The 22,861-nt window shown below is 38.6% G+C and overlaps 2 protein-coding genes across 3 annotated transcripts in view; one reads left to right on the top strand and one right to left on the bottom strand.

Annotated features, from left to right (window-relative positions):
- Positions 1-10,490, bottom strand: part of DSG3 (desmoglein 3) — a 34,111-nt gene extending 23,621 nt beyond the window's left edge. For both annotated transcript variants that reach the window (XM_012103431.4, XM_027960744.2), the window contains exons 1-3: positions 10,343-10,490; positions 758-793; positions 122-253 (exon numbers count right to left, since the gene is read on the bottom strand). In XM_012103431.4, coding sequence (XP_011958821.1) covers positions 122-253; positions 758-793; positions 10,343-10,390 — 216 coding nt within the window. In that variant the 5' untranslated portion in view covers positions 10,391-10,490. The remainder of the gene's footprint in view (positions 1-121; positions 254-757; positions 794-10,342) is intronic.
- DSC1 (desmocollin 1) overlaps positions 1-22,861 on the top strand; it is a 357,493-nt gene that overhangs the window by 39,360 nt on the left and 295,272 nt on the right. The window lies entirely within an intron of this gene.

Below are 22,861 nucleotides of genomic sequence, written 5' to 3' on the forward strand. Positions count from 1 at the left end.
AGTTATTTGTTCTATGGACCCCTCAATCTATATTTTGCTAATTGGAATTTCTGCATTATTCTAATTTACATCTAGTACATTTATTCTCAAAAATCACATTGCTTCTGCTCGGAAGACTTACTTTGGCAATTGGATTTCTGTTCGAGTTGTCTTCTCCTTCTCTGCAGGGTCTTGCGAATTTCACCCACTCACGTTTGTATCTCCTTTTGCCTTGTTGTATTGCTGTCTCATATTCTTCGTATTGTCCTTTTGTCTTATTCAAAAAGGGATTACATTTTATTATGCACATTATTGGAAATTTTTGCTGTGAGTGTTAATTACAGACATCTAGGTTGAGGAGTCTCCTATGTTTCAAGATATTTAAGATGGTTAAATACCCAATTTTCTCTCCCTGACACTATCATGCAAAGAAGAAACAGTAAATAACTAAAACAACTACAGAGCTATATGATTTTTAATCTTAGCATTTAATCGTATTTTATATTTCCTATATATATTCCACAACATCTAACTGTTCTGAGCACAAATACTGGTTTATCTGTTGATATTTTTAAGATAAGACAAAAGAAAGCATGAGGTAAATTACAATAATGACATTGATTCATGCTAGTATTTAGGTATTACTAGGTTAGTTGTTAGAATTGTATTTTCACAATTAAATTATTTAGTAATTTGCAATATTAAATAAATATTTATTTTTCCAGTACAATTTTTAAACTAAACCATTTTAATTGCAAAAATCTTTTTCATACTTTACCTGTATTCTCAATTCTCCATGAACCAAAAGAACCACCTGTAGACATTTAAATAAAGTCAAATTAAACATGAATTCTTCAAATAAGTAATTACATAAGATAATAATTCTGATTTTTACATTCTGCTGTTCATATTGTAGTTGTTTCTGTTTCAAGAGGGAGGGAACACAGGTACACCTATGGCTGACTCATATTGATGTATGGCAGAAACCAGCACAACATTGTAAAGCAATTATCCTCCAATTAAAAGTAATAAAAATAGGAAAGAAGTAGATTTGGAGAAGCTGTATTCAAAGAGCAAAAAAGAAAATAGTCTTCATGTAAATAGTTCCTTCAGTTGTGTAATCTGTAATCTGTAATCTATAATCTATAATCTGTAACCTATAAATTATAGAATGTTAATGATGTTCAGGAGAATCTATTGGACTTTTCAAAATTCTAACAACTGTTGCAACAACCAGACATTTCTTACCTGGCTGCTCTATAAACACTTCCCAGGAGCTATGAAAGCTATTGCTTTGGGAAACACTGGTGAGCATCATTCTAATAAGCTTCAAAAAGTACCACAGGAGATTATTCAAAGCTGTGAACTACTCTACTGACTTGGCAAAGCTGTTTTCGTTAGTTGCGATTCCAGACTAAGGCATTTTCTTAGTCATATAAAAGTTGAGAGAATGGAAAGGAACTAGTCTAATTTAGGAAGAAGGCAATGGCAACCCACTCCACTACTCTCGCCCGGAAAATCCCATGGATGGAGGAGCCTGGTAGGCTACAGTCCATGGGGTCGCTAAGAGTCAGACACGACTGAATGACTTCACTTTCACTTTTCACTTTCATGCATTGGAGAAGGAAATGGCAACCCACTGCAGTGTTCCTGCCTGGAGAATCCCAGGGACGGGGGAGCCTGATGGGCTGCCGCCTGTGGGGTCGCACAGAGTCGGACACGACTGAAGTGACTTAGCAGCAGCAGCAGTCTAATTTAGAGAATGAAATGTAAAAGATGGGGATGTGCTATTCCAATCACAAGTACTGTTTGCTGTGGAATGCGGATTTGTGCATCTCTGCTCTACTAGTTCAATTTAAATTTGAGCTTAATTTTCCTATTGATCTAAAAGAAATAAAGATAAGATGAAGCCAGGCCAGGCTAGGTCTTCACCTTCTCAAGAGTATACAGGACCTTCATCTGTGTCATTTTCAGTGTTGTTTTCTACCTGGAATGCATTCTTCTTACCTTCACACACTTGAATACTGTAGTACTCATCATTTTAAGTTCCAACAGTCTCCATGAAACTGTCCTTACTGATGTCTCTTTTTCTAAGTTTGCAGAACACATATTCTGTACTGTGCAATTTAGCCCATAATGGTTTACCGTGATTTATTATTTCTTATGGTTTTGTGTGCATTATATGGTGTCGAGCCAAGAGAATTGCAAACTTTCCAAATCGGTGCTTCTATATTATTATTAATGTATTTTGCAATCCTTACAATACGGATCCCTTAGCAGATGTTTAAAAATGGTTTTCTGACTGACTGATTAACTAATTTGAAGACAATCTGGAAGGGAAAAGATTATGAAAAATAAATCAGGACAAAAGAATTATGTTTTATGTGTCAGATGCTATTCACAGAGCTTTATGTTTACCGTTTCACTTAACACAGCAGCTATCTGAAGGAGACTGTAATCTGTCTTTTAGGGATGAAGAAAAGGAGAAAACTCATGAGAAAATGAGTACTTTGCCCCAACTAACAGCCCTCGGATTTGAATCTCTGCAGCCTGACTCTAAAGTGTGCACATCACCACTACACTAGATTCTTAAGTCAGCGTAGATAAATAGAAAATAAAAGCGAGTCATAAAAAAAAGTTATGTGATAGTCAATTTAGATTTCTTCCTGGCAAAGGCTGCAGTTAATTCTGAAACAATGTAGATTTATTACATCACTTATTTTGGAAGGCTATAATAAAGAGGCAAGTCCCAGTTTGAACCAAAGGAAAAATGATATCAGACGTAGAATGTGAGGACCCTTCCATTCTAAAAATTTCAGTAAAATCTTTATTTCAAAGGATGTTTGCTAAAATTGTCATGGAAAAGAACCATGACTTGTGGTTATAACAGATCTCAAAATGATTTTACAGCATTGCTGCTCTTTTTTAAACAGTATCATGAGTTACTTGGGGGCTTCCCAGTGGGCACTAGTGGTAAAGAATCCACCTGCTAATGCAGGAGACATAAGAGAGGCAGGTCCGAACCCTGGGTTGGGAAGATCCCCCGAAGAAGGAAATGGCAACCCACTTCAGTATCCTTGCCTAGAAAGTTCCATGGACAGAGGAGCCCAGTGGACTGCAGTCCATGGAGTTGCAGAGAGTCAGACACGACTGAGTACATATGCACACACGCATTACGTGGGAGGAAAGATCAGGGCAGTGAAGTCATTGCACACCTTTCTCAGTTCCCAAGAACAACTCAGCCCCACGTGCAGGGAGGGATGGACCAGGCATGATCCCTTTTACAGGAAAACTGGAGTCATCCTGAAAATATGAATCATGTTTGTACTAGCCCTGTGGAGAATGATTCTTCTAATAGACGCTAAGACAAGATTTCTGTTTTTCTGGGAAGTGAAGGAAGGACAAACCCTAAACTGTGGAAATCGAGCGCTGCAGACAGGTTTTTCTTACTTGTTAAGTCATTTCTTTGACTCAGAGCCCTTAAAGAAGCTACTCAGCCAAACCTTTACTCTTTCCCATCCTCTCTTTCAAAGTCAGACCACCAGGAATGTTTTCCAATTTGGGGGAATATTGTGAAAATATAATCTTTGTTGTGTTTTTAGGAATATGGGGACAGTTACTAAGAACACTTTTGAATAATGCAGTGCTTTTAAAATATGGATTTGGACATATAGTCATAGCTTTACATTATTCCCAAGTATTTTTTAAAAAACTTTACTATTTGAGTTAATTAGTACTTACCATGCAGCTACTTAGTTATTTTAGTTACATTGTTTGTATAATTATTTTGAATACCTAATAAATATTTCAATAGCTTCTTGACAATATAAATCAATTAAGTTGTCCTTTTTGTGGCCTAGAGTCTAGAAAATAGCAGTGCGGAGAAAACACTCTGTATCTTGTGAATTTATTTTTCTTTCTTCCCTGTGTTCCCTGGTTATGGTTTTATAATTTTGACTGTATGATTTATAAAGCAGCGATATGGTCTAAATGCCTTGGTATACATAAGAATTAGAAATGTTTTATTAAAAGCAAATAAGATGTTTAAGTTAATAAAAAGCATGTGACATAAAGTGACCTGATGTCCACGTGCCCTATTTGCTAGCTAAAATGTATGTAGTTATATCATTAAGATTCCTATTGAGTATGGTAGGTGCTGCCAAGTGGCTTCAGTCGTATCCGACTCTGTGCGATCCCGTAGATGGCAGCCCACCAGGCTCCCCCGTCCCTGGGATTCTCCAGGCAAGAACACTGGAGTGGGCTGCCATTTCCTTCTCCAGTATGGTAGGTTTGTAATAAACATATTTTGAGGATGTGGGTGACTGGATTTTTAAAAATCTTGTATAATAACAATTGCTTTTTACTGAGTTTGGCTAAGGTTTTGTTTAGAGCACTCTGAAACTTCAGCATGGGGAAGGAAGGTCAGATTGTTTGAGTATGCACTGGATTCAGGAAGCTAGTCCTAGCCAGCATAAGGCATGGCCATTTGTCTCTGCATGGCTTAAGATCACACCTACTCCTGTCTAGGAAATTTGCAGAATGAGCTGGGTAATTCAAAGGAATCATAACAAATTGTAAACTTGATTTCTAAAATTAATAATTATTTTTGAAAAGTTCATGAAATATATGTATGTATATAGGTTGGTGATACTATTTTTATAATTGGTTAGATGCAAGATTATGTGTCAGATTAAAGAGATCAATAGATATGTATCAACTTTTTGAAATCAAGATTTTAAAAAATCCAGAAGTATTTTAATAAGCTTCATGTTTATCAAGGAAAATTCCTTAATTGAATGAAAATGATTTATGTTTAATTACTTAGGAAGTATTTAATTTAGGAGAGTTCAACACTTTAATAACTGATATTTAGAGTAAATTCAATTTAGAAGATTAAGCCCTTTTTCAGGAGCTCATTTTAAGTACTGGGTAAGAGACAGTTTCTTCCCAGGTGGCTCAGTGGTAAAGAATCCACCAGCCAATGCAGGAGACGTAAGAGAGGCAGGTTCGATCCCTGGGTTGGGAAGATCCTCTGGAGAAGGAAATGGCAATCCACTCCAATATTCTTGCCTGGGAAATCCCATGGACAGAGGGGCCTTGTGGGCTATAGTCCACGGGGTCGCAAAGAGTCATACACAACCTAGTCACTAAACAACAAGAACAAAGGTGCAGTTAAGTGTAGAAATACAAAACTGGACATTGGATGTTGAATCCCTCAATTAAAATCCTAGTCTCATCATGTCCTAGCTGAAAAACTTGAGAACATTATTTGATTTTTCAGTTTCCTTACCCATAAAATAGGTATAATAATTCTAGTAACTTTATAGGTATGTTGTGAGGGTTAAATGAAAACAGGTCTGAAACGCATAGATGAACCCTAGCCTGCAGTAAATGCTTAATAAGTGTTAATTACCTCTGTTTGGACTTAAAAAAGATGTAAAGAGCCACTGTGATATGATCTTTTATTATTATCACTTATGTCAAGGCACATAGAACTCTTTCTTGAGCCTCAGAAAGAGATGAGAACCAGTGTTCCACTGTCCAGTGGTGTGATTTTCCCCCTGTGCAACTCCAGGGGACATTGTTCACATTGTAGTTTATGTGAATGTACCTCCTGGTATTGTGCAGTGTACAGCCTGGTCAACTGTGCAGTGGTCATATAAGGAACATGTGCACATTACACAGATTCAATTATTCGTAGTATAATTATGGATGGTAAACAGTTGCCTGTGTAATTCTTGTAATGAACTTCACAAAGCAAGCCGTCTCCTTGGTGGTTTAGTTGCCAAGTTGTGTCCAACTCTTGCCCTAATTCTGGTAATGAACCTCACAAAGCAAACCCTCTCCTTAGGCTATCAGATTGACTCTTAACTGGAAAGGAAGAGCCAAAGGCTAAGAGGTTTATGAGAAGCATCATGGAGACCAAGTCTTCTAGTTCTAAATGAAAACCTGTTTCGAGTATTAAGCAACTGGGAGTGGTAATTGATGGAAGTAAATAATTACATCTTTCCCAAGGTTTGCATGTCAGTCAGGGCTGGCTGGAATCGCCTGGCAAGGTTATTCTGATTTTAGAATTTTAACTGTTGGAGAGGTTCAGGAGGAAATTAATTTTCATATATTCACCAGAATTGGAAATTGGATTGCTTCATCAGTGAAGAGAAGGAAGGATGTGTCGAAGATTTTCGTTCTGTTAAAAATCTGGGCCACTTAGCTAACAATTCTTTTCTTAACAATTTGCTTTCTGGATGTTCTGTAGCGAAAGTGGTTGAAGGGTGTTCTGCTGTATCTGGGGCTTCCCTCATAGCTCAGTCCGTATAGAATCTGCCTGCAATATCGGAAACCCTGGTTCGATCCCTGGGTCGGAAAGATCCTCTGGAGAAAGAAATGGCAACTCACTCCAGTCTTCTCGCCTGGAGAATCCCATGTACAGAGGAGCCTGGCAGGCTACAGTCCATGGGATCCCAAGAGTCGGACACGACTTAGTGACTAAATCATCACCACTGCTGTATTTAGAACACATTCTAACTCAGAGCTTGGTATTTAAACTACTTTTCTTTTTTTTCCAGCATGAACACTATTAATTTGTTTAAAACATCATGCTTTAAACATCTTTGGATTTCAAACGCTTGTATTAGTTTTGTAATGAGTAAATCTTTACATAATAATATTGTAACATGAAATTAAATGGCTTATTGTTTAGATGCTATAGGAGTGTTATTTGACAGACCATGTTTCAGATTTAATGGACTTTTGAAATACTGACCAGTAGTCTCCTTTGAAGACAAACATTGTTTTGAAAAGTTTAAATCTTTGAAGACAAGTATTTTTCAATCACAAAACCTTTCCCCAAAATATTTACTTGGTGTTGCGCAAAACAGATCAAGCAAACATGGGAAACAGATAAATGTTAAATTTTACAACATGCTGGTGTTCCTCACACAGTCCCCTCTCAATGAATCTAGAAGACTAAAGCAGTTAAAATTTGGGGTAATGCTCCAAGTTTAAAATTTTGTCATTTCCCTATACCCACTATCATTTAAAATTCAGGTTTAATTTTTTTCTGTCAATTTTCAAAAAATTAATCTCATAACTGTTTTTGATATGCCCTTTCACTCAGGAAAAATGTAGGTTCTTGACATTAAAACTAATGTCGGTCGTTGTTTAAAATAGGAAGGCAGAATATTAAGGCGTTATCAAGTTTCATCTTTATTACTAAAACATTACAAATAATAGGAAGTAGAGTCTTACAAAGCACTTTATATTTTCCGGAACACTTTTTTGCATTCATTGCTGTTTCATTTTTACTATGGTCATTCTCATTAGTCAGGGGGATATGATTATTCTTATTTGACAGCTGAGGAAGCAAAACCTGGAGTGAGTCAGTGGTACAGGCATAGACTGAAGTCTGTGATTTAGCTTTTATGTATTACCTCTCTAGGCAACCTTTGTATGGTCATAGGTTGGGGGAATTAACTCAAAACCTCTGAACAGGTCTTCCAACTTTCACACCCCACCCTTCAATAACAAAAGATGTACATTTCCACTCCACAGTGCTTCTAAGAACATTGTTCTTTTCCCATCACCACACCATTTCGAAACTCTGGGTGGCTCCCCACTTCTAAAAGGATTTCACTACCCTTGACAGAATGCACTTTTCTGTCTGACCCTTATCTGCCGTTCTAACGCACATCCGGATTCTCCAATGCAGCCAAACTAGTGTGTCCCTTACCCCTAGGCAAGCGCTGTAGTTGCCCTTGCCTTTGCTCACGCTGGGCTGACGACAAAAATATGTCCCTGTGGCCCGTCTATATTTATCAGAGAGCAGCCCGAATCTCTCCTGGTCCATGAAGCCTGGTTTGCCTACCTCACTTAAAAAAATTTTTTTTTGATGTGGACTGTCTTTATTGAATTTGTTACAATGCTATTTCTGTACTTTTTATGTTTTGGTGTTTTGGCCCCAAGGCATACAGGATCTTAGCTTCCCAACTAGTGACTGAACCCACACCCTTTGGAAGGCAAAGTCTTAACCACTGGACCACCAGGGAAGTCCCTGCCTACCTCACTTCTGACTGACACTGCTTTCCATTAATGGGATTAAGAGTAGACCAGCACTGTCCAGCTGAAATAAAGTAACGAATCTGAATCGCATTATCGAATTTTAAATTTTTTAATATTCATATTAAAAACAGCTAAAAAGGTGAAATTAATATTTTCAACATATTTTTAATGAAAGTACCCCAAATACTGTCATTTCAAATTATAGTCAACATAAAAATTATTGATGACATATTTTATGTTCTTTTTTGGACTTCCCCTGTGGCTCAGTGGTAAGGAATCTGCCTGCAGTTCAGGAGACGCAGGTTCAATCCCTGGGTCGAGAAGATCCCCTGGAGGAAGGCATGGCGACCCACTCCAGTATTCTTGCATGGAGAATCCCATGAACTGAGGAGCGTGGCAGGCTGCAGTCCATAGGGTTGCAAAGAGTTGGATGCAACTGAGCACATATGCATGCCTGTTATTTTTTTTCATACAGAGTCTTCAAAATATAATGTATACTTTATGCTTAACAGCACATCTCAATACAGATCAACCACGTTTCATGTGGTTAATAGCCACATGTGGCTCGTGGCTACCGTATTGGGCAGAGCAGTTCTAGACCTTTTAGTTTAATAATTATATATGACATTATATTGTTGTGTAAATAACTTGTATGTTTTTGTATGTGAGCCTGTGCAATTTTCCTGAGGGAGCTTCCCCCATGGCTAGGATTATAGAGGCACTGGGGTGCGGGTTATAGTTTAGAGAGGCCTCATTCAATCATTCATTTACCCATTCTTTGAATAATTGTGGGTCCACTGTAAGGGAGATATGATGGTAGGTGTTGGGGATGCAAAGAGGAATAGAACAGCCCTCGGTGTAAGGATCTTACAGCCACTCCAGAACCAGAAGGGTAACTGAGAGGGGTACACATCAGAGAAGGGAAAGAAACCCCCCTAAGTATGTGGCAGTCTAATTCTGCGACAACACTATTCCGGCACACCCTGCCGCATATCCCCTAGCTTCAGAGGCTGGTCATTGGCTGGGACACATGGCCTATCAGGCTACCTGCAGTTCATTTAGTTCAGAAATGACCATCTGGAAAGGTGGGGAAGTCATACAACTGCCAGATTTCTCTTTACAACATTCTTGGGTCAATTAAATTCATTAGATTGCCGAAACAATTAGTTACACTCTTATAATAGAAACAGACTCGAACAGAAGGGTGTGATACCAATTTTCTGCTTGACCATTGCCATGACAGAGAAGGCTAAGAAGTGCTGGCTAACAGGCAGTCTATTTTAATTTAAGCATATTTAATTTTTAGAAAGTTCTTTCTTGAGCTCTATTTCCCTGTAACTTCTTGAAGTTCAATTATCGCGATTTTTTAGATGAGGACATGAGAGAAACTAAAGCTTAGGCCAACCCAACTTATTGTTGATAAAATGAAGAATTATTATTAGGGATTTAAAAAACATTCATTATGGTATATTTCACTATTTTGATATCTATGTGGAACTGATAATATTGTGACCAGTTTTTTTCTTCACTAAAACAACACAGTTAAGGAACACACTAGTTTGTAACATCTAGTCTAGTTCTTTGCTCTCCAGATTCCACTACTCTTTTATCCAGTACTGTATAAAACTTTCCCAGTCAGTAAAAGTTTTACTTTTCTGGAAAACTGGCTTATAAAATAGTTTTTTCTCCCTAAAGATTAGATATATTTTGCGCATAATGGCTAAACATAAACATTCTTTTCTTAATAACCCTCCCAACTTCTCCAGAATCAAACATTGCTTTGATTTTAATTCAGTGGTCTTAGACTACTTAAAAACATGCAGGTATCAAGACCAGGCATGTATAATTCTTAGCCATGTGCTTGAGAGATATATATAACTTTGGGAAATAGACCTCGTTCTCTTTTATGTGTTTTACTTTGTGTAATAGAATAAAAGCCTGAACAAAAGGGTGAATAAAAGCATGACTTTAAAGAAAGTGAAGATACTGTGGAAAATAGACCTGCAATTAGGATTAATTAGTTCGCCAACTAAATATGCTAAATGGCGACTTTCAAATTCGTTTCTATCTGGCTTGGTTTTCCATGTGAAAATACAGCATTAAAAAAAAAACAAAACACAAAACCAACAACAACAAAAGGGGGAAATTGGTAATCTTTGCAGTTTCATTTGCAGTTTGCAGTTTCTTTCCACTGAACTCTTTTTAGAATTTTTAATAGGGATTCAGCAATCAAATTAACATTCTCTAACAAGGAGGCAAACAGGGAAAGTTTGCAATTATTAGGGGGGGAAAAAAAAGGACTTACCGTTAAAATGGCCAGAGCCCCTGTGGTTCTGAAAGGGAGCCAAGCCATGGTTTCTGATTTCCTTGGTAAACGAAGGGAGCTGCTGTTTTAGTCCTTCCAACCGTCAGCATAGGATGTCTCAGGAAAGCCCTTTCTCAGCGCCTCTCCTGTCTTCAGGAGTCTGCAGATGGCCTGTTATGCAGATCCTCCCCACCCTAAACCAAGGATTGGTCTCACCAGAAACGCTTGCATCACTTTTGCTCCCAGGTAAAAACTTTGACACACCTCAATTCCTGAAGCAATGAAATCCTTTGTTGGAAGCTGAAAGAGAAGTTCACAGGCTAAAAACCAGTTCTAATAGGAAGGTACCAGATGAATAATAAATTAATCACAGTGTGGAAGGGCAAAAGCTAGCCTTGACTACACTGTAAAAGGATCTAGTTGGCTGGTTCTCATGGTGCCAATTAAAACTGAAAAGTAAAACAAAACATCCAAAATTCCCCCAAATCTAACTTGTGGAAGAGCACTTATTTTTAGCTTGAGTATATGTGAGTAGATTTAAAGTTGAGCAAAATATATTTTGGGGGCTTCCCAGGTGGCACAGTGGTAAAGAATCTGTCTGCCAGTGCAGGAGACGTTGGTTTGATCCCTGAGTTGGGAAGATCCCCTGGAGAAGGAAATGGCAACCCACTCCAGTAATCTTGCCTGAAAAATCCCATGAACAGAAGAGCTTGGTGGGCTACAGTCCATGAAGATCTCAAAGTGTTAGACCTGACTGGGTGATTGAGCACACACACGCGAAATATATTTTAGGTGTTCAGCAATATATATTTTTTGAAAGAAACTGCAGATCTGAAGAAGAAAATCATCACATCAAGCAGTTGTTAATAATAGGTTTTGAGTGAAAACAATTAGAAATAAAATTAGACTAAACACAAATGGTGCCTTGGATATTTGAAATCTATAAACCAAGTGTTGCAAAATCAGGTATCTGATAATACTAAGTTGACATCTTTCTGTTGTATTTCTTTTCATTTATAAATTTAAAAAAAAGCAGTTTGCAGGGATTTCCTTGGTGGCCCAGTGGTTAAGAATCCACCTCCCAGCGCAGGGGACGTGGGTTCAATCCTAGGTTGGAGAACTAAGATCCCGCATGCTGTGGTGCAACTAAGCCTGTGTGCCACAACTACTGAAGCCTTTGTGCTTTCAGCATTCCAGATTGTTTTTAAAGGTTTGGTAGAAGAACAATATTATCCTTATAAGTATTTATGCATCAGGTTTTGGAAGATTTTTAGTTTCAGAAAAACCATTTAATGAGAGTATTTCAGACAGAAAGGATTTCATAGTCAAGGAGTTGGGGAAAAACACCTTATAGGCAAAATGTTGTGCATTTGGGGGTTTTATGTGTGTATTTTTAAAAATTTTGGTAAAGTATACATAATAAAATTTACTATTTTAACTATTTTCAAGTTATAGCTGAGTGACATTAAATGTATTCACATTGTTGTACAGCCATCATTACCACCCATTTCCAGAAAAAAAAATCTTGATTTTGTGATAAAGTTTTTGTAAATAAAGTTTTATTGGAACACAGACACTCCCATTTGTTTATGTGTTGTAAACACCACTTTGTGGTGAAAGGGCCAAGTTGAGGCGAGTTGAGAATGAACAGAGACTGTATGGCTGCAAAGCCAAAACTATTCAATACTAACTTATAGAAAATGGGCTTCTCTGGTGGCTCAGATAGTAAAGAATCTGCCTACAAGGCAGGAAACTCAGGCTTGATCCTGGGTTGGGAAGATCCCCTGGAGAAAGTAATGGCAATCCATTCCAGTGTTCTTGCCTGGAAAATCCCACGGACAGAGAATCCTGGTGGGCTATAGTCATGGGGTTGCAAAGAGTCGGACACAACTTAGTGACTGAAGTTCCACCACCACCACCAATTTATAAGAAATGTTGGCTTTATTTATTTACTTTCAGGAAACACTTGATGACTGCTGACTAACATTGTATACCTTAAATAGCATTTGTGGCAAATCTGTTGGATGTTGGTGCTAATGGAGGAATAATTAGTGAATCGTTTAAACTTAAAAACTTGGAAATTTTCCAAAGATCAGGTTTGATATCCTTTGTAGAATTCCTTCTAAGTTTAATAATGTGTATTTTATTCACTTTTTGATTAGAATCATAAAGTGAGCAAATACTGAATCCTTACTAACATGGAAAGACTGAAGCACACGGCAAGTCTTTCTTGAATTAGGAAGTGGTTTCTCCATGACAGGACTAGCTAACAAGTTTAGGAGGATAGAAGCTGAGATGAGCTTTATTGAACTTATTACTGATTTGTGGAATGCAGAATTCAGCAGTTGAAATGTTGGTTACTTGTGAATTTAGCATCTGAATTTGTTTAACATTGGTGAGAGTTTTGGGTTTAGATGTATGTGTACTCGGGCCATTTTCTTATAAGATAATGAAAAGAAATACATATAAACTAGAAACTAGAATGGACTACCGTAATATACTAGAACTTATTTTTAAATGAAGTGATTATGAATGTATTTAACTTTTTTCATTATGATTATATACATTAAAAAAAATTTTTAAGAGAGCATATTAGCTTTACAATTAGAAAAGAAAATCCTTTAAAAATAATATGAGTACAGAAAATCTTTATGTATAACATTCTAAACTTTCGGGCAGGGAAAAAGAGAAGAAATGAACTTTAGTTGCTTCCTTTTCTATAATATCTTGCAATTTCTTCAAAGCAGAGTTAGTGGAGGATGAAGGAGCCTGTTACACTTCAATTCATGGGGTTGCAAAGAGTCAGACATTACTTAGAAAACAATTATTGTGCTAGAGACAAAAGAGATTTTTAAAATGATAGCAGTGAATTATGATATTCCTAGGAATACCCATAAATTGCATTGTGGACTAAATTCTAGATATGGCTCATTTTTTCCCCTCCTGATTTGCCTTTCCTAAAATTCTAGTTCTTTGACAATTTTAATTAATTAGGCTTAAAAATATTAATTATCACTTTGCTCTTTCCTCACCTAAACACAGGTTAAGGATTTAACTGGTACTTCATTTTTGTATTTTGAAATACCAGTAAGTAAATTCTTGGTTGGGTGGTGAAAATAGAGTATGGGCACCCTTGTAGGAGAGTTATATACCATACATAGCCTGATGCAGGCCAAGTTAAGGAAGCTTGTAGAAAGGAAGGACAGATCCCGTTGTCCACTGGTAGGCAGACAGGCGGAGAAGGCAATGGCAACCCACTCCAGTACTTTTGCCTGGAAAATCCCAGGGACAGGGGAGCCTGGAGGGCTGCTGTCTATGGGGTCGCACAGAGTCGGACACGACTGAAGCGACTTAGCAGCAGCAGCAGCAGGAGGCAGACAGGACTCCCCTAATCTTCTAGGTGCTCTAGATAATGCTTTAAGCTAGCACTTCTTTTTCTTTGCAGGATTGGGGAGCTCAGTAAGGTAATAAAACATCCTTGTATTGGGGCCACATTTACAAGGCAAGAGGAAGGTAGACTGAGGTTACCCCTGCTGGGTAGTGCCTCTGCCTTCTGGACTCAGCGTGTTTTCACTTGCTAATTTGTTTGTTTTTGTTTGTGAAAAGGAAAGAAGGGAGGATTTTCCAGTGGTTTCTGTTGAGAGATTATGTTATTACTCTCCAGATAATGGCTTTGGAAGCAAGCCCCAACTTGAAGCTAGCTTTTACTCAAGAAGCTGAGATGAAAATGAGGGTCATAACAATAATAATCATAATCATTGAAAAGAAGCTTCATTGTACTTGTGTATTGTGCTTCATTTGATGCATTGTATTAAAAATATAAGAATGGAACAATAGATACAATGCATCATAGGTTAAAGAAGAAACTGTTCTTCAATCTGCTGAAGGCTGAACATGGAATAAGAAATGAAACAATAAGTATGAGTGTTTATTTAAGTGGCAGTGGCTTCAGAGGTTCCCATGATGTCCCCAGTGTTCCTAATTTCCTACAGTAGTTCTGTTAGTCATCAAGTAGAGAACCTTAATAAGACTGCCTTCACTGGCAAGCCCTTACTGGTTTTTGCTTGTTTTGACTGGAAATGTATATAATGTATCTTACATATCAGACATCACTACTTTTTGACATTTAATGGTTCTTGAATGTCTACCAATTCATGAATTAAAGTATGAGTTCCACAAATTATGCATTAACAAAATGTTACACACATCCTGAAATGGCCCGTCACTGTAGTGATCCATCACTTTTTGTTATTCAAGATAATGGGAATCATGCACTTCCATTAAGATCATCACTTGAAGACATCCAGAAATGTCAAAGAACGTCATAATTGTGCATTTGGAGAGAACAGCCTACAACTGTAAAAATCAGTGAAAATAGAGCTTTGATCTAATTAGGTGGTATTCAACGTGGTCACCACAGTTCTGTGATTCTTGGAATTCTTTCTTTCAAAAGATTTGTGTAGTTTTTATTATATACTGATTTAAACTCAAACTTCAGAAGGGTGAATACAGGTGAACGTGCATTTAAAAATTTTCACTTATGTCGTGAACCAGGGTCCACTTCTTTTGGCTTCGTTTAGTCTGATTAGGCAATTGCTTATTCGTGGAAATATTTTTGTTAGGTAATAAAGAGTGAGAAGGGAGGAATTCTCCAAATGAACCTCATGTTCACTTCAGCAGTGTGTTTCTTTAGAAAAAGCTTTTCTTTGGTTCTTGTGGTTGAGTGAGTGAAAGTCACTCAGTCATGTCCGACTCTTTGTGACCCCATGGACTATATAGTCTATGAAATTCTCTAGGCCAAAATACTGGAGTGGGTAGCCTTTCCCTTCTCCAGGGGATCTTCCAAACCAGGAATTGAACCCAGGTCTCACACATTGCAGGGGAATTCACTACCAGCTGAGCCACAAGGGAAGCCCAAGAATACTGGAGTGGGCAGCCTATCCCCTTCTCCAGGGGATCTTCCTGATCCATGAATTGAACCAGGGTCTCTTGCATTGCAGGCAGATTCTTTACCAACTGAACTATCAGGGAAGCCATAAGGTGAAATCTATTTATAAGACCTGTTTTGAATCCATCTAGTTCCCTCCTTCTCTGGGCTTCCACACTTGCCAGATTCCTGGAATCTCTCAAGGTAGCTTAGGCAAGGGGCTTAGGACTCAGTTCCTGTTTCTTTCTCGCCTCTCACCCAATCTGCCTCTCAGTCAGCAACCTGACTGCTATTTTTAAAAGGATTGCAGCTTGCAGTGTACTTGGAACAGAATCAAAACTGCCTATCGTGGCTTCCAGGGAACTGCCTGGTCCATTCCTTGTGTTCCTCTCCAGCCACATCGCAAACTCCCTTCTTCTCACATGCACCTTCTTTTGTTCTTCGAAAATCATCAACTCTTTTCCTGTCCCAGGTCATCACTCATTGATCAGGTGGTGGCTTCTGAGGCCTTCTCAGAGGGGTCCTTTCTTCCTCTTCTGTAGCATGGGCCTGCTCATCCCCATTTTTTTATCCATCATCCCAATTTGCTGCCTGTATAGGGCGTAATGGGGCTTCCCAGGTGGCTCAGTGGTAAAGAATCTGCCTGCCAATATAGAAGACACAAGAGATGCCAGTTTGATCCCTGGGTGGGGAAGATTACCTGGAGTAGAAAATGGCAACTTACTCCAGTATTCTCGCCTTGAAAATTTCATGACAGAGGAGCCTGGCAGGCTATAGACCATGGGGTCACAAAGAGTCAAACATGACTGGGTGACTTGGTGCATGCATGCCCACACACACAGGGCTTAGTGTCACGTGTCCATTGTTATTTCTTATTTGGAACACTTAAATGACCTTTCTCCACTTGGCTGTGTGCTCTATAAGGAGGGATCATGTCTGTTTCATTTAATAGCATATTCCTAGCACTTTGCAGGGTGAATAAATGAACATATCTTTAAAAATTTTGTGCAAGTATGTCTGCTGGATCAAAAGGCATGTATACTTCAGATTTTTAATAGCTCATCATCCCAGAAGGCTCTATCAATTTATGTTTCTACTGATAGTGTAAGAAATTATCTCTCCTTTTCCCCCTCCCCCTGAGGCATAACATTTATTATAGGTAATCCTTTTCTACTTCTTTTATGAGAAAATAGTACTCATATAAAATATATATTTTAGTGCTACTAAGAGGTTTTAGCTTTAAATCTCCTAGTAGAGTGAAACTCTCTCTTAGTAGAGCTAAAATATATATTTTTATATGAGTACTATTTTCTCATAAAAGAAGTAGAAAAGAATTACCTATGGTAAGAGATTTAAAGGGGGCTTCCCTGATGGCTCAATGGTAAAGAATCTGCCTGCTGTACAGAAGACCCCAGTTGTATCTCTGGGTGGGGAAGGTCCTCTGGAGAAGGGAATGGCTACCCACTCCAGTATTCTCGTCTGGAGAATTCCATGGACAGAGGAGACTAAAGGGTCTCCATAGGGTCACAACGAGTCGGACACAACTGAGTGGCTATACTCTCACTTCTACTTTCAAGAGATTTAAATGTGGTTCTTATAAATGCAAATAATAATTTATTGGATTATAATAAATTAAATGAAGTTAAGATTCTGAGTATAGCAATCTAAGAAACTGGAGCCAAAACTAAGTAAGTTCTGGATCTTGGTTTGATCCAAAGAACCTGATACCCCTCCTCGATCTAACCTCATCTGACCTTTTCAGGGGAGGTGACAAAATGATATGATTTTTCACCATCTCAGGTAATAAAATGATACAATTTGAAGAGATAGGACAATGAAATATGCAAAGTCAAGTATTAATTTCCTGTACTCCCTAGTTATTGTTAGATCCCTGTATTTGTATATTTTTAATATTCCTTTTGATGATAAAGAGCACATTTCACAGAAGTTCTCAAATATTTTTAAGTATTGTGAGGGCCATGACTTATGTATTTCTAGGAGTCAAATTGTACCAGTATCATTGCTGGTAATTTCTAAGGAAGGAGAAATAATTTTTAGAATTTAAAGCTCAACCCAGGGACTTCCCTGGTGGTCCAGTGGCTAAGGCTCCATGCTCCCAATGCAGGGGGCCTGGGATTTGATCCCTGGTCAGGGAACTAGGTCCCGCATGCTGCAACTAAGACCTGGCACAGTCAAATAAATAAATAAATAAAGCTCAACCCACCACTCCACCCGTGGGAAGCAATGTCATGTGGAATGTTCCACCAGCTTCTCAAACCACACGTCACAAGGCGTGGCTGCTGGTGGAATGGACACACTGCATTGTTTGCTGCAGCAGCTCCCTGCTCCCTGCTGTGCCTCAGATGGGCTCTGAAAACAGCATGGGACATTTGAGAAAATGATCTCCAAGGATTTTAGCAACAACTGTAGTTAAGAACTACTAGCTCTAATGAAGGCAGGGTATTTCCGAAATATGAGCAGTCCATCACACTTCATTCTTCTGGGTCAAAGACAGATGTGTTTAATCTCTACAAAGACTCATGGGTTGCTGACATTTTATCTAGTGAGGCATCATCCACTGATACTTTTATGATTAGTAAGTTGCAAGGAAGTTTGGCAAACCTGTAAAACTTGCACAACGGATCATCCCGTGCATTTTAAGCATTGGGGTCCTGACTAGGAGCGACAAAACCTCCTGAAAAGATTAATGAGAGGAAAAAAATTGCAAGTGTATTTTGCTGCTTGTGTTTTTCAGGGGCCCGATAATTCTCGTATTGTGCAGATCAGTTTTACAGTCACATAAGACTTAGGAAGGCACTGAACTTCCTGTTCAAACACATGAGCATGTTTCTTCTGCAGTTTGGGACATGTCTAATTGGCCTTCTTTTGAATAAACACCATTATGCTATTTGCTGACATTAAGAAGAGGATCAGAATCCATTATGTACCTGAATAGGTAATAAATCTATGTCTTGTAGGAAAATGTTGCTTAGCCTATGGAATTTTGTTCTCTATTATTTCATGTTAACTTTTTTGAACATCATTTCAGTTTACTTTCCTTTACTGAAACTTCTGAAGATTCCTGTGGATTCACTTTAGCTGAGCATTTCTCAAAGCACAATCTTTATAGTAAAGTTTTATGGTTTTTGACCCAGTATTGGCACAGGTGGAGCCTGTTTGGTTTTCTGGAAGGCTACACCTCAAGAGAGATTAAAGTTGAGAAAACTCCACCTCTAGTCTCCCTTGTTCTTACAGCACGCTCATGAGTCAGTTTGGGCTTCATTTTTGAAGCCTTAGACACATGGCCAATTTTATGGATGTTTGTACACGTTGATTAACTTGTGCAACATGGTGACAATATTAATCTTTAGTTCTCTGCATGAAGTCATGTTTGACAAATTTTCGGAACACCTTTTTATTCCTTTAGACTTTGAAGTGATGTAGTGTGTACTAATTTGGATTGGTCAGCCTGCATCGTAAGGAAGAATTTTGAGCTTAGGAAATTTATCTCCAGTTACTACAGGTTTCACTATGGTCAGTTGGTCTGTAGAAGTTTTATGTTTTGGGGGCCACCTTTCAATGATTTACATTTTTCAAGGAAATTATCCATATCTTCTAGCATTTCATCCATATCTTTTATCTGTATCTTCTAGCATCTTCAAATTTATTATCACACATTTGCATGTAGTGCTTATCTTAGAAATTTTAATATGGATTTTTATATAATAAGTTAGTAACATTTTTTTACCCTAGTAGTAAAAAAGGACCTAGAAAGTGAAATAAGAATCCATTCAGACTCTGAGAAACTGTAAAATATTTGCAAGTAACTTTCTTAAGAATGATTAGAGACTATTAATGAAGGGTATAAAATAAGACCTAAGTAAATAGAAAGATATTAATGTGTTCCAGGATGAAATGAATTACTGTGTCAATTCTTTAGAGATAAATTCTCAATGCAGTTCTCAGACTTGATCCATAGTCTATGTGAAAGATGGAGGTGGAGAAAGATTAAAAAAAATGTAAAGTCTGCATAGAAGAAAAATATATATCCCCACCAGCCAATTAAGAATGATTAACAAGAATATTGTGGGAAAACTGGACAGCGATAATGTAAAAGAATGAAATTAGAACATTTTCTCACCCCATATATAAAACTAAATTCAAAATGGATTAAAGACCTAAGTGAAAGACCAGAAACTATAAATATCCTGGAAGAAAACATAGACAGAACACCCTGGGACACAAATCATAGCCATATTTTGGGGGGTCTATCTCCTAATGCAAAGGAAATGAAATAAAAATAAACAAATGAGACCTCATTAGACTTAAAAAGTTTTGTATAGCAAAGGAAACCCTCAACAAAACAAAAAGACAACCCACTGAATGGGAGAAAATACTTGCTAAGGGGTTAATATCCAAAATATATAATAGTTCATACAGCTGAACATCACAGGAAACAACTCAATTAAAAAATGGACAGAAGACTTAAATAGACATTTTTCCAAATAGGACATACGGGTAGCCAACAGGTATGTGAAAAGATATTCTATTTCACTAGTCATCAGGGAAATGCTAATCGAAACTGCAATGAACTGTCACCTCACACCTGTCAGAATGGCTGCGTTCATAAAGAACACAACAAATGCTGGAAAGGATGTGGAGAAAAGGGAACCCTCATATACTGTTTATGGGAACATAATTTGGTACAGTCACTGTGAAAACCAGTATGGGAGTTTCTCAAACAACTAAAAATAGAGCTACCATATGACCCAGCAATTCCACTGCTGGGTATTTAGCTGAAAACAAAAACAAAAACACTGATTCAAAAAGCTACATGGCAGCGTTATTTACAGTTGCCAACATATGGAAGCAAACTAAGTGTCCATTAAAGATGAATGACTCGGGACCTGCCTGGTGGTCCAGTGGCTGAGACTCTGCTCAGTGCAGGGGCCTAGGCTCCATCTGCGGTCAGGGAACTAGACCCCACACGCTGCAACTAAGACCAGGCATGGCCAAATGAATAAATTAAAATAAATATTAAAAAAAGGCGAATGGACAAAGAAGTGTAGTATGTGTGTGTGTGTGTGTATATATATATATATTATATATATATATATACATGCAATATATAATATATTAATAGTTGAGGATTCATATTCTCCAGACACCATCTCCTATCTCCCAAACTAGCCTGTGCTCTGGGTCTGCATTCCCACACATGGGTTGTTGTTTAGTTGCTCAGTTGTGTCTGACTCTTTCGGGCCCTCATGGACTATAGCCTGACAGGCTCTTCTCTTCATGGGATTCTCTAGGCAGGAATACTGGATTGGGTTGCCATTTCCTTCTCCAGGGGATCTCTCCTCTCTCCCTGACCTAGGAATCAAACCCATGTCTCCTGCATTGGTGAGTGAGTTCTTTACCCCTGAGCCAATGGGAAAGCACATGGGTAGGAATTTCTTAAAGATTATCCTGAAATGTTTGCTTACATGTTGATCCCTCTTACTAGTCTGTAGCATTCCCAAGGGTTGGAGCTGTGTCTGGTACCTCCTTGTAGCCCCCATGCCTCACCCGTCCATGCCAGATATTAAGTGCTTGTTGAATTGAAAGTGTGAGCAAAACGTGCATTAGGAATCCTGCTTCTGAGTGTTACACTGAAAGAACAGATATGGGAATCCTGGGAGAAAGTCTGAGATCAGGGTCAGAGAGTCCAGGTCAGACTGTGGGCACCTTTCAGTGTCTGAAAAAGTTCTTGTTATGCTCACAGTCAGGTCTAAGGGAGATGAAGTCATAATAAAAAGTCAAAGGGGTTGGCATTTTTGACTAATATGAGAAAAACAACAAAAATGGAAATGGAGTACAAATTAGGAACAAGAGCAGGCAACTAGTCAGTTTAACAAGCTCCAAACCAGGAAATGACTGTCTATCCTAGAACAAGGATTATCTCTTCTCTGTCTTGTGTTGGCTTCCTGGCGAGGAGGCCATAGATCTCACTGTGGCTAGACCAAGGGTGAAGGGGTGGAGAAGTCAGGGTGGAGGAGTCGGGGTGGAGGAGTGGGAGGCGTGTGTGTGTGTGTGTGTGTGTGTGTGTGTGTGTGTGAGCTTCCAGAGTGTGACAGGCTCCTTGGGGCTAGGGAACCCAGCATCCGCTCCTGACTGCCTTTCAAGGCACATCCCCTTTCCAGTTTGCCTGTCTGGATGTAGCTTGCTCTTTCCATTTCTAATTATTATTCCCTTTCCCTCTCTCTCATCCTTTTACTTCCTGCTCCTTCAGCAGTGCCCCACCCCCACCCCATTCTTTCTTTTCTTTTTATTAATTTCCCTTTCCATACTACCTCTGGGCAAAGTGTAGATCTGAAATTTGTGTTCCTCTGCTTATCAGAGGAAATTTTATGTTCTGTATTTTCGCTCTAAAAGGTAAATGCCCTCTCTTCCAATTTTTTTTCCACTCTTAAAAATAGAAGATCCAACTAATAAAATTGCTCAGTATTTATTGGGACTTAATTAAAACCCATTCTGCTAGAACTTGAGGAAAAGCAAGCTTCTGTGTGTGTGGAGGGGGGAGTGAGCATGTGGGAGTGGTTGCACTGAGTCTGACCACCCCACTTCAGTCCACTAAGAAGGGGAGTACGCAGAAAGGGGAGGGGTAACACAAAATCTCAAGGAATTCTGAAGTTTTTTCAGAAAATTTGTCCCTCGGGGAACAACAGTTCATTGCTCTCCAAGAGCCTTCATTCCTAATTTTCTCAGCTGACCATAAAACACCCTGGAAATTCCGTACCTGGGGCTTTACTCACAAAGGGGATTCTCTGTAATTGGTTTCTTCTTGCACAAGTGCCTGGAGTGCCTCAGGTCACTCTCCTTTTAGGGAAGGACTTAGTATCTATAGGGATTATCTTGTTAAGTGAGGGTAGATGCTATCTGGGCAATTTCGTACCCAGAAATATGTGTTGTCCAGGAAACTCACATTTTGAAGGTGAAGCCTATGAAGCCCAGAGAGGTAAGGGACTCACCTTTCACTTCATGGTTCCTCAGTGGTGAAGACCGAGCAGCAATCCCATATCCAGGTTAGGTTGACAGGATCCCACTGGGCAGGAATTATAGGTACCTGTTTCATCATCTACAAATGGCAAGCTATATCATACTCCCAAAGTGGAAGATAGTCAGAGTAGGGTTTGCTAGGTTCAATGTAAATGAATGAAGATAGGATATACCTAAAACCTACATGGAGCCTTTCTTTCTTCCATGTAGATGAACTGTCTTTCCCTTGTTGCTAATTCATTAAGTTGTGTCTGATTCTTGTGACCCCATGGACTGCAACACACTGGTTCCTCTGTCCTCTACTCTCTCCTGGAGTTTGCTCAAACTCATTTCCATTGAGTTGGTGATGCTCTCTAACCATCTCATCCTCTATTACCCCCTTCTCTTGCCTTCAGTCTTTCCCAGCATCAGGGTCTTTTCCAGTGAGTCAGCTCTTCACATCAGGTGGCCAAAGTATTGGAACTTCAGCTTCATCAACAGTCCTTCCAGTGAATATTCAGGACTGATTTTCTTTAGGATTTACTGGTTTGAGCTCCTTGCAGTTCAAGGGACTC

The sequence above is a fragment of the Ovis aries genome, chromosome 23 (assembly GCF_016772045.2).
Source record: "Ovis aries strain OAR_USU_Benz2616 breed Rambouillet chromosome 23, ARS-UI_Ramb_v3.0, whole genome shotgun sequence".
In the NCBI taxonomy this organism is placed as follows: domain Eukaryota; kingdom Metazoa; phylum Chordata; class Mammalia; order Artiodactyla; family Bovidae; genus Ovis; species Ovis aries.